This window comes from Lepidochelys olivacea (genome assembly GCF_965140295.1).
Source record: "Lepidochelys olivacea isolate rLepOli2 genome assembly, chromosome: 10".
Taxonomy (NCBI): domain Eukaryota; kingdom Metazoa; phylum Chordata; order Testudines; family Cheloniidae; genus Lepidochelys; species Lepidochelys olivacea.
Window position 1 is genome coordinate 39,006,476 of NC_140420.1, and position 12,870 is coordinate 39,019,345.

The window sequence follows — 12,870 nt, forward strand, 5'->3', positions numbered from 1 at the left end:
CTGACTAAATGGCTTACAGGGAATTAAAATCAACAAAGGGGGTGTCTTTATATCAAGGAGAAACAAAAACAACTGTCACACAGAATGGCCCCCTCAAGGATTGAACTCAAAACCAATAGGACTACTAGCCATCCTTATCTCCTGGCTGCTCGCCAGAAGATGGTGCAATACGACTGCCAGTAGGACTAAAAAGAATGACCTGGTCAAGTCATTCCTGTTTTAGTCCCTGCACCCATGTCTGCCAAGGCGCTCATTACCGAGGCAGCCAAGAGCACCTCAGACGTGATGACGATGGTTATCAGGCCTATTGCACCGTCTGCTGCCACAAGGCAATGAGCTGCTGCTGTGTAGCAATGCAGTACCACATCTGCCAGCACCCAGGAGACGTACGGTGACAGTGAGTTGAGCAGGTTCCATGCTTGCCGTGGTATGCCATCTGCACAGGTAACTCAGGAAAAAAGGTGTGAAACGATTGTCTGCCGTTGCTTTCACGGAGGGAGGGAGGGAGGGAAGGCCTGACGACATACCCAGAACCACCCACGACAATGTTCTTGCCCCATTAGGCATTGGGATCTCAATCCAGAATTCCAATGGGTGGCAGAGACTGCAGGAACTGTGGGATACCTACCCACAGTGCAACGCTCCGGAAGTCGACGCTAGCCTCAGTACTTTGGAAGCACTCTGACGAGTTAATGCACTTAGAGCATTTTGTGTGGGGACACACACAATCCACTATATAAAAACGATTTCTAAAAACCGACTTCTATAAATTTGACTTAATTTCGTAGTGTAGACATACCCTGAGCCACTTGTTTGTCGTAAACTAGGATTTACTTCCTATGAGAGGAATTTAGGTTTTTAATTAATCCTTTTTTCTTCATTTTTAATTAAAACTAACCTAAGCAAAACAAAATGTATCACTTAGGTAAATATTTTTAAAATAAGTAAGTTTAGTGCATTCATATATTAGAAATTGGTACAGAATATTGAGTGTGTCTGCATTTTCTAAGCAAACAATGTTAGTCTTTTAGGTAATTAGAAATGCTGAAGAGAAAAATAAAACCATGGAGGAAAATTCAAAGAATCAATCCAATGGCAAAACCAACAGAGTTATCAAAAGAGCTGCAGCCTGGGAAATTTCAGATTCTGACGCAGACAGTGAGGTTGAATCATGTCAAACCAGAAATGTTACCCTGATGCACCCAGCTGCTGATACACTGGATCATGGCATTTGTGATCATGTTGCACAAGAAGAGCTGAAAAGCTGTGTGTGTCAGTGAGTCTGAGGGTATGTCCACACTACGGAATAAGGTCGAATTTATAGAAGTCGGTTTTTTAGAAATCGGTTTTATATATTCGAGTGTGTGTCCCCCCACAGAAAATGCTCTAAGTGTATTAAGTGCATTAACTCGGCGGAGTGCTTCCACAGTACCGAGGCTAGAGTTGACTTCCAGAGTGTTGCACTGTGGATAGCTATCCGACAGTTCCCGCAGTCTCCGCTGCCCATTGGAATTCTGGGTTGAGATCCCAATGCCTGATGGGGCTAAAACATTGTCGCGGGTGGTTCTGGGTACATATCGTCAGGCCCCCCTTCCCTCCCTCCCTCCGTGAAAGCAAGGGCAGACAATCGTTTCGTGCCTTTTTTCCTGAGTTACCTGTGCAGACGCCATACCATGGCAAGCATGGAGCCCGCTCAGATAACCGTCACCGTATGTCTCCTGGGTGCTGGCAGACGCGGTACGGCATTGCTACACAGTAGCAGCAACCCATTGCCTTCTGGCAGCAGACGGTGCAGTACGACTGGTAGCCATCCTCGTCGTGTCCGAGGTGCTCCTGGCCACATCGGCTGGGAGCGCCTGGGCAGACATGGGCGCAGGGACTAAATTTGGAGTGACTTGACCAGGTCATTCTCTTTAGTCCTGCAGTCAGTCCTATTCAACCGTTTTATGGTGAGCAGGCAGGCGATACAGATTGCTAGCAGTCGTACTGTACCATCTTCTGCTGGGCAGGCAAGAGATGAGGATGGCTAGCAGTCGTACTGTACCATCTTCTGCCGAGCAGCCATGAGATGTGGATGGCCTGCAGTTCTTCTGCACCATCTGCTGCCAGCCAAAGATGTAAAAGATAGATGGAGTGGATCAAAACAAGAAATAGACCAGATTTGTTTTGTACTCATTTGCTTCTCCCCCTCCCCTGTCTAGGGGACTCATTCCTCTAGGTCACACTGCAGTCACTCACAGAGAAGGTGCAGTGAGGTAAATCTAGCCATGTCCAATAAGAACAATAACTTAGGTGCACCATTTCTTATTGGAACCCTCCGTGAAGTCCTGCCTGAAATGCTCCTTGATGTACAGCCACCCCCTTTGTTGATTTTAGCTCCCTGAAGCCAACCCTGTAAGCCGTGTCGTCAGTCGCCCCTCCCTCTGTCAGAGCAATGGCAGACAATCGTTCTGCGCCTTTTTTCTGTGCGGACGCCATACCAAGGCAAGCATGGAGGCCGCTCAGCTCACTTTGGCAATTAGGAGCACATTCAACACCACACGCATTATCCAGCAGTATATGCAGCACCAGAACCTGGCAAAGTGATACTGGGCGAGGAGGCGACGTCAGCGCGGTCACGTGAGTGATCAGGACATGGACACAGATTTCTCTGAAAGCATGGGACCTGCCAATGCATGCATCATGGTGCTAATGGGGCAGGATCATGCTGTGGAACGCCGATTCTGGGCTCGGGAAAAAAGCACAGACTGGTGGGACCGCATAGTGTTGCAGGTCTGGGACGATTCCCAGTGGCTGCAAAACTTTCGCATGCGTAAGGGCACTTTCATGGAACTTTGTGACTTGCTTTCCCCTGCCCTGAAGCGCATGAATACCAAGATGAGAGCAGCCCTCACAGTTGAGAAGCGAGTGGCGATAGCCCTGTGGAAGCTTGCAACGCCAGACAGCGACCGGTCAGTTGGGAATCAATTTGGAGTGGGCAAATCTACTGTTGGGGCTGCTGTGATGTAAGTAGCCCACGCAATCAAAGATCTGCTGATATCAAGGGTAGTGACCCTGGGAAATGTGCAGGTCATAGTGGATGACTTTGCTGCAATGGGATTCCCTAACTGTGGTGGGGCCATAGACGGAACCCATATCCCTATCTTGGCACCGGAGCACCAAGCCGGCGAGTACATAAACCGCAAGGGGTACTTTTCAGTAGTGCTGCAAGCTCTGGTGGATCACAAGGGACGTTTCACCAACAGCAACGTGGGATGGCCGGGAAAGATACATGACGCTCACATCTTCAGGAACTCTGGTCTGTTTCAAAAGCTGCAGGAAGGAACTTTATTCCCAGACCAGAAAATAACTGTTGGGGATGTTGAAATGCCTATATGTATCCTTGGGGACCCAGCCTACCCCTTAATGCCATGGCTCATGAAGCCATACACAGGCACCCTGGACAGTAGTCAGGAGCTGTTCAACTACAGGCTGAGCAAGTGCAGAATGGTGGTAGAATGTGCATTTGGACGTTTAAAGGCACGCTGGCGCAGTTTACTGACTCGCTTAGACCTCAGCGAAACCAATATTCCCACTGTTATTACTGCTTGCTGTGTGCTCCACAATATCTGTGAGAGTAAGGGGGAGACGTTTATGGCGGGGTGGGAGGTTGAGGCAAATCGCCTGGCTGCTGGTTACGTGCAGCCAGACACCAGGGCGGTTAGAAGAGCACAGGAGGACGCGGTACGCATCAGAGAAGCTTTGAAAACCAGTTTCATGACTGGCCAGGCTACGGTGTGAAAGTTCTGTTTGTTTCTCCTTGATGAAACCCCCCCGCCCCTTGGTTCACTCTACTTCCCTGTAAGCTAACCACCCTCCCCTCCTCCCTTCGATCACCGCTTGCAGAGGCAATAAAGTCATTGTTGCTTCACATTCATGCATTCTTTATTCATTCATCACACAAATAGGGGGATGACTACCAAGGTAGCCCAGGAGGGGTGGTGGAGGAGGGAAGAAAAATGCCACACAGCACTTTAAAAGTTTACAACTTTAAAATTTATTGAATGCCAGCCTTCTTTTTTTTGGGCAATCCTCTGTGGCGGAGTGGCTGGTTGGCCGGTGGCCCCCCCACCGCGTTCTTGGGCGTCTGGGTGTGGAGGCTATGGAACTTGGGGAGGAGGGTGGTTGGTTACACAGGGGCTGCAGTGGCAGTCTGTGCTCCAGCTGCCTTTGCTGCAGCTCAACCATACACTGGAGCATACTGGTTTTGTCCTCCAGCAGCCTCAGCATTGAATCCTGCCTCCTCTCATCACGCTGCCGCCACATTTGAGCTTCAGCCCTGTCTTCAGCCCGCCACTTACTCTCTTCAGCCCGCCACCTCTCCTCCTGGTCATTTTGTGCTTTCCTGCACTCTGACATTATTTGCCTCCACGCATTCGTCTGTGCTCTGTCAGTGTGGGAGGACAGCATGAGCTCGGAGAACATTTCATCGTGAGTGCGTTTTTTTTTCTTTCTAAGCTTCACTAGCCTCTGGGAAGGAGAAGATCCTGTGATCACTGAAACACATGCAGCTGGTGGAGAAAAAAAAAAAGGGACAGCGGTATTTAAAAAGACACATTTTATAAAACCGTGGCTACACTCTTTCAGGGTAAACCTTGCTGTTAACATTACATACATAGCACATGTGCTTTCGTTACAAGGTCGCATTTTGCCTCCCCCCACTGCGTGGCTACCCCCTCAACCCTCCCCCCTACCTGTGGCTAACAGCGGGGAACATTTCTGTTTATCCACAGGCAAACAGCCCAGCAGGAATGGGCTCCTCTGAGTGTCCCATGAAGAAAAGCACTCTATTTCAACCAGGTGACCATGAATTATATCTCACTCTCCTGCGGATAACACAGAGAGATAAAGAACGGATGTTGTTTGAACGCCAGCAAACATACACTGCAGTGCTTGGTTGTACAATGAGTCCCGAGTACGTGTTACTGGTCTGGAGTGGTAAAGTGTCCTACCATGAAGGACACAATAAGGTTGCCCTCCCCAGAAACCTTTTGCAAAGGCTTTGGGAGTACATCCAGGAGAGCCGCGAATGCCAGGGCAAAGTAATCCTTTCACATGCTTGCTTTTAAACCATGTATAGTATTTTAAAAGGTACACTCACCGGAGGTCCCTTCTCCGCCTGCTGGGTCCAGGAGGCAGCCTTGGGTGGGTTCGGGGGGTACTGGCTCCAGGTCCAGGGTGAGAAACAGTTCCTGGCTGTCGGGAAAACCGGTTTCTCCGCTTGCTTGCTGTGAGCTATCTACAACCTCATCATCATCATCTTCTTCGTCCCCAAAATCTGCTTCCGTATTGCCTCCATCTCCATTGAAGGAGTCAAACAACACGGCTGGGGTAGTGGTGGCTGAACCCCCTAAAATGGCATGCAGCTCATCATAGAAGTGGCATGTTTGGGGCTCTGACCCGGAGCGGCCGTTCGCCTCTCTGGTTTTCTGGTAGGCTTGCCTCTGCTCCTTCAGTTTCACGTGGCACTGCTTCGGGTTCCTGTTATGGCCTCTGTCCTTCATGCCCTGGGAGATTTTGACAAAGGTTTTGGCATTTCGAAAACTGGAACAGAGTTCTGATAGCACGGATTCCTCTCCCCATACAGCGATCAGATCCCGTACCTCCCGTTCGGTCCATGCTGGAGCTCTTTTACGATTCTGGGACTCCATCATGGTCACCTCTGCTGATGAGCTCTGCGCTCACCTGCAGCTTGCCACGCTGGCCAAACAGAAAATGTGATTCAAAAGTTCGCGGTTCTTTTCCTGTCTACCTGGCCAGTGCATCTGAGTTGAGAGTGCTGTCCAGAGCGGTCACAATGGAGCACTCTGGGATAGCTCCCGGAGGCCAATACCGTCGAATTGTGTCCACAGTACCCCAAATTCGAGCCGGCAAGGCCGATTTAAGCGCTAATCCACTTGTCAGGGGTGGAGTAAGGAAATCGATTTTAAGAGCCCTTTAAGTCGAAATAAGGGGCTTCATCGTGTGGACGGGTGCAGGTTTACATCGATTTAATGCTGCTAAATTCGACCTAAAGTCCTAGTGTAGACCAGGGCTAAAGAGCTAGTTTTGCCAGCCTCTCCTCAGCAAGTAACTACATCCCCTCCAAGCCCAAATAAAAGGAGGAGAAGGAGAACTCCAGAGGAAATAGAGGCAGGTCAGGCAAGAGCAGAACCAAGGAAACTCAAAAGGGAAATCAAGAAGACAGAAAAAGAGAGGAGAAAAGCAGAGGAGGCACTAGAAAAACAGAGGCGAAGGGAAGCTGCTGATGCCTTAAAGCTGCTTCGGCCAGACCAGTGTCTGAAGTACATGACTGTCTGCATAGACCTAGGTAGGCAGTCTCTGAACTAGCTTTGATTTTTCTCCTGGCATTTATTCTAGGGATCTCACTGTGCTAATACCACCCTTTACTATGAAGGTGGAGATTAATTTAAAATGGGAGGGAGTGCTATCTCATGGTTAAACAAGGTGACCAGGGCTTCCAAGTTCTATTCCAAGGTCTTCCATTAACTTGCTGGATGACCTTAAGTAAGTCATTTATGGGCACATTTGGCAATGTTAGCTACTGATTTTGGTTGCCCTCATTTTGGGGTGTCCAACTTCAGACACCATTTCAAGGTGATGAGTAAAGCCAGCTCCCATTAGAGTGATGGGTTCTAAGTACTTGTAACAGTCACATCCAAAGTGCCTTTAGATGTGCACCCAAATTCTGTGGCCACTTGTGAAAAATGAAGCTTTAACTTCTCTGTGCCTTAATTTCTCAGTGAGTAAAATGGGGATGATAATGCTTCCCTACATCATGACAGGGGCTGCAAGGGTTAATTAATGTTTGTAAAACACTTTGAGATTGTCAGCTGGAAGACACTAAAAGGGTAAAATATTAGATTATTATAATCGGTTCTTTGTAAAATATTAGATTATTATAATCGGTTCTTTGTTAATGTCACTTTTGCTGGAATTCACTTGTTCGTGTGTTTTGGCATTTAAATTTTCAAGTGTTACAGCTTGTTCAAGTTCATACAACTAAACACTGTCAAAGTGTGTCTTGCTGAAGTAGTGCTTGGGTTAGCAAGAAGATAGAGATAAATTCAGGTTAGTTTGACTACATTTTTAAACTCTCAGGCCATCAGGCAGTGTGACTCTGATCTAGTTTCAGTGCGTAGGGATTCTATGCTACTGGGTAAGTAGTTAATGTTCTTTCCCCCAAAACTGGCCATTACTAGGCACAGACTATTAAAAAGACAAGGAAGAAAATGTGAGTTTCAGAGCTGATTGCCTGTGTTATATCTTATCTAGAGTCCACATCTGGGGACACTTCCAAGATAATTGTAGATAACTCTCTGTCTGGAAATGTTAACTCCTGACATGCCAGGCCAGACCATCTTTTGGGCCCAGTCCTGCTCCCAGTGTCTCAGAGGAGAGGATAGCACCCTTCTGCTAGTTTCTATTTCCAGCAATGTTATCTTAGACCAAGCAGTGCACAGTATATTCAGAGAGCTCTACAGGTGCCTGTTTCCTGGGTGTAATACTTATTTTAGAAGCACGTCATGAGGATTTAACAAAGTCCATCCACTTGCATTGGCATTTAAAGGGTTAAATAAGCTATCTTATTTGGGAGGCAGGGAATTAAAATGTAGAGCCGTTATGAACATAGGATCATAGAAAATAGAGAGGACAATGACTTATGAGGTGCCCATCCTCCTGCCCCTGCAGGATTGGTCCCTGTTTCTTACTTACTAGAATTTTGTCTTTCCTGGTTATAAAGTTTATTCTCTTGGTAGTCAAAAGTCTTGTCTTATTTTAGCTTTACAAATTGTCACAGTATTGACTATTGTTGTGCCAATTGCCATTCTCCACCCCAGAATTGGCTGCATTTCATTTGCTGTAGGTATGTATACAGAGCTCAATACTGCAATATTAGTCAGGTTGAGTGGGGCAACTTTTGTGAGTTAAGGCTTGCAGATGTAGCATGGTTCAGAAGAAACAAATTGAATGTGATCATTGTAACTCTATCATAATACATAAGCACAAGGGCCAAATTAAGGTTGCACAGACATACAAGCATTTCCTAGCTTTTGAGAGCTTCACTTTGCAATTTTAACATTCTTTGAATGGAGGGTTTTAAATGTAAATTCTTACTTTTTTTTTTAAATAAAAAAAACAAAAATTCCATCCTGTAAAGCCTATTGACTCCCCACAACGTTATCAGCATCAGAGTTTAAGATCCACTGTGCAGTGCTCTACTAGTTAAGATAACAGAGTAACTGGTACCAGGAGAAGGCTGTATATTCTGTGGGGACTTGCAAGTAGAGGAGGATGGAGACCCACTTTGCCGTTGGGTTTCACAGCTATTTTCTGGAGAGCAGAGGAATGGTGAGATTCAGGAATAATAAATGCAGTTCCAGGTTCTGTAGGAGAGCATTCCCTAGCGGTTATGCTTTAGTGCAGAGGTGGGCAAACTATGGCCCGTGGAGCCTAGCCCCCAGCCCCTCCCCTGCTGTCCCCCATCCCCCGCAGCCTTAGCTCGCTGTGCTGCCAGTGCTCTGGGCTAGCACAGTGGCGTGGCTGGCTCCAGCCAGGCGGGGCGGCTGCCAGTCCTGCTGCTCTGAGCAGCATGGTAAGGGGGCGGGGAGTGTGTGGGGGGGTGGATAATGGGCAGGGGGTTCCAGGAGGCAGTCAGGGGACAGGGAACAGGGGGCGGTTGGATGGGGTGGAGGTTCTGGTGGGGGACGGTAAGGGGACGGGGAACAAGGGGGGTTGGATAGGCATGGGAGTCCCGGGGGGCCTGTCGTGGGGGGTGTGGATAGGGGTTGGAGCAGTCAGGGGACAGGGAGAAGGGGGGGGGTTGGATAAGGGGTGGAGTCCCGGGGGGGGCGGATAGGGACAGGGGATCCTGGAAGGGGGCGGTCAGGGGACAAGGAGCAGGGGGGTTGGATGGGTCGGAGGTTCTGATGGGGGCAGACAGGGGACGGGAAGTGGGAGGGGGTGGATAGGGGGAAGGGGCCAGGCTGTTTGGGAGGCACAGCCTTCCCTACCTGACACTCCATACAGTTTCGGAAACCCGATGTGCCCCTCAGGCCAAAAAGTTTGCCCACCCCTGCTTTAGTGGTAACTCTTCTGCCTGTGTCTCCTCCAACTTTTCTCTGTCAACCCTTTCCAGCTCCTCCCACTTTCTCCCCCTGATGCTATTCCTCCCAGCTCCTGCCTGTTTCACCCCATCTTTGGCCAATATCCCCCATGCTCCTATCTTCCCCTCCTACTTTGCTCCTGCCTCTGTCCTCCCCACCCTTCTTGTTCCTCACCTCTCTGCATTAGAATCAGGTGGCTTCCTCCCCTTCCTCTTTGGTGCCTGGCTGCCAACAGGGAGAACATTGAGGGCACAGGAAAAACAGGGCTTGGTTCCTGTGGCACAGTGTTCCACAGAAATTGCAGGGAAGGTCCTGGTCAGCCACAGGAGGGAGCATGCTCAGTTGTTCCGCAGGGATGGCATATGCATAGCTCATTGGCCATGTAGGAACAGTGGGGAGATGAAGAATGCTCAAGGTAGAGGGAATCTTTGGAAATACTTAGGTGCCAAATTCAGACAGGTCTCTAATGAGCATGTGCTAATTGTGACTTTTTTTTTTGAGGCTTATTACTTGGCCAAATTGGGTGAATTTTCACAAGAATAGCAAAAGGCGTGTCTCTGACACCTAGGGTAACACTCCTACCAAATTTCAAGCCCCTGTGATGAAGGATGGGGCATAAGAGCTTCTCAATGAAAATGGTTATAGGAAAATTTCTAATATGGATAACAATGTATTTTTCCCTAGTCTTGTTCTTGGAAATGGCTGAACCACTTTTGCTGAAACTTCCCATATAAAGTCAGCCTGAGACAGGCTCCAGATGTGAAAAATTTCATCTCTGTATGATTTAAGATTGGCAAAGTTATAAACAACTGTAAATGGGGTCTTCTAAGGGAAAGAATAAGGCAACATTAAGTATTGGTGTCCCTACTTGTGCTGATTGTAATTAAGTGTGTTGTAAATTTCTCTATGAGATAATCATGTGACATGCAGCATGCTGTATTCAGAGACCTGCTATTCAGTGTTCAGGCTTGAAATAATGATAAGAACGGTCATACTGGGTCAGACCAAAGGCCCATCTAGCCCAGTATCCTGCCTTCTGACAGTGTCCAATCCCAGGTGCCCCAGAGGGAATGAATAGAACAGGTCATCATCAAGTGATCTATCCCCTGTCGCCCATTCCCAGCTTCTGGCAAACAGAGGCTAGGGACACCATCCCTGCCCATCCCTGACTAATAGCCATTGATGGACCTATCCTCCATGAATTTATCTAGTTCTTTTTTGAACCCCGTTATAGTCTTGGCCTTCACAACATCCTCTGGCAAAAGGTTCCACAAGTTGACTGTGCGTTGTGTGAAGAAATACTTCCTTTTGTTTGTTTTAAACCTGTTGCCTATTAATTTTGTTTGGTGACCCCTAGTTCTTGTGTTTTGAGGAGTAAATAACACTTCCTTATTTACTTTCTCCACATTAGTCATGATTTTATATCAATCATTTCTCTTCTTTGTGTGGGTTTTAGTTGCTATTTATTACCACTCCCTTTCCTCACCTGATGTCTGGCCTGTTCTCTCTCTCCCTTCAGGTCTACTAGAAGATCCTGGATCAGATGCTTTGATGGAGGCTTTTGGTTCCTTGGAATGTAAATACTACATTGAGTCTCAGGAAGTTCCCTGCAGCATATCCTGGAGGAGAAACACTCCTAACAGTTTCTCCAGTACTGTGATTATCTGAATCCAATTTGTCCTCTCTTCCCTGAGGGGCCTCCTCATATGCCTTATAAATTTAAACTGGCAACAGCTATGCTGTGGGAAAGAAGTTTTAAATTGCATTAATTATTAGTGCTGTCATTTCCAGTAGCCTTTCTAGGCAGGGCTATGGGGTCATCAGCCTCAGATATATAAATTCTGTGTGACCACTGTTAGTTCAGGGAATGGAGTTGAGTCTGATTGTCCTATCGTTTATTTCAAAGTGAGTGACTTTCATGCAACTGGGTGTCATTGTCCTAAGCACATACACATCCAGGATGGACTATGAATCTCTGCAGCAAACATGATGGAGGTCAGAGTGAGTCATTGATTGTGGAGAGGTTTCATATAGAAAAAGATTTCTAAAACAAACTCTGTGTTTGCAAAGCATTCTTGATGGCTGCTGAGGATGTGAACTGCATTGCTGGGGAAGACAGACCGGGCCAGCTGCAGGCTCCCTTGCTGCTGAATGAAGCCTTTGAGCTCTTTAGAAAATCCGGTGGCTGTTTCTGAACATAGGCTGATGGAAATCCTAGGGTGTGAAGTTACCTTCTCTCTGATACCAAATGCCACCATAGCAGGAGATGGGGAACCTTGCCAATAAGATGTAATGATCAGTACAGTGGCATTATTCTCTCCCGTGTCCTACTGCAAGGATTTCAGGTTGGTGAGTTGAGGTCAGTCCTGTACTTGGATGACTGGTTCTCTGAGTAACCCATTAAATGTTGTGGGAGAAAAGCTGGCTGGAGCTGTGACCCAGTGATGTGGTGTGCAATCCAGATGTAGTGTGAACCTTTTGCTTGCTTTCCCACCTTGATCTGGACCTTCCCATCTGTGAATAAGTGGCTGTTGTCCCCAGTAAGCTGAATTAGGTGATGCTGTAACACAGACTGCAGCACAGCCAAGTCCAGTTTCAACATCTCTGTCTAGGTTCATGAGTTTTGTAATTGTCCTGCTCTGTTCCCTGCACCCTCAGTGCTCTGTATGATCTGCCTTTTAATCAAGCCATATGGCTTTTTCAGCTCTAACTTCAGCCATTACCTCTTTCCATTCCAGATGGTATGACTGGGCTGAGACCCACCCAATTTAATTTCATTTTGAGCACATCCCAATTTCAAAAAGTGAAAAATGATTGCCCTTATCCCATGAGAAGTTGTCTTTGTTCCCCTAGGATAGTCCCCTGGTGAAGGCTGAAGAGGAAAATGAGGTGCTGGTGCTGGTAGATCCAAGGGACTTTCTCAAGGGTCTCTTTTCTATAACTCAGGTAGTGTAAATCTCTGAACTTGTGTCTAAAGAGAAGTCTGGGGAGAGCTGCCTTTTAACAGTAACACAGGTGGAAGGGGGTTATTCCAGAACTGTATTACAGAATGCACAAATATGAATGTAGAGAGCTGTGGGCTGGAATAGCCTCTTCTTCAGCAGTTAAGATTTGACCCTGGTACCAAGTATTGAGAATATTTGCAAGAAAATGAGCTGGAGATAGTGCTTGTCCCATTCGTTTTTTTAATGCTTGTAATTGAACTCTGTCATTGCATATTTCTTTTTTTAAGACCTCACTCAGTTCCTTCCAAATTTCAACAGCATCAGGAATAAAACAGCTGTTTCCCTGCATTTTGTTCAAGGCTACAGAAACAGGCTTCAGGGCACTCAGCATGTGTTCAATATTTCTCTTAAGCCCCATGTTGAGAACTTTGGCTGTGACCAGGCCAGCTATTTTTTTATTATTTTGTTCACAAACTGTCATCAGATTAGGCCAGTTCTTTATATAGTGCTCAAAACAGTCCACTACTGAGTTCCATCGCACGCCTTGTGGGAGAGTTAGCTTGGTTCCTCCCACTTTTTTAAGAGCAGCTGCTGCAAAGTGATTGTTATGGAAGTATTTTGCCATTTCAACAACATTAGCCTTTATTTCTGGGACACTGACGTCTTTGGCTAGGAGGTGCATCAAATAAGCACTGCAACCATATGTTATTAGCTTGGGACTCTCTTCACTCTCTTCTAAGTAATTTCTTCTCATCTTGGATACATTTGCAGTATTGTCT

General features: G+C 47.1%; 1 protein-coding gene across 1 annotated transcript; it reads left to right on the forward strand.

Annotated features, from left to right (window-relative positions):
- Positions 1–234: 234 nt before the first annotated feature.
- On the forward strand, positions 235–10,992 carry EME2 (essential meiotic structure-specific endonuclease subunit 2; the record flags this gene model as incomplete). Its single annotated transcript, XM_084640350.1, has 3 exons — positions 235–294; positions 6,067–6,349; positions 10,666–10,992. 3 exons carry the CDS (start codon positions 235–237, stop codon positions 10,812–10,814), a joined length of 492 nt encoding a protein of 163 aa, XP_084496476.1. The 3' UTR covers positions 10,815–10,992.
- Positions 10,993–12,870: the final 1,878 nt, after the last annotated feature.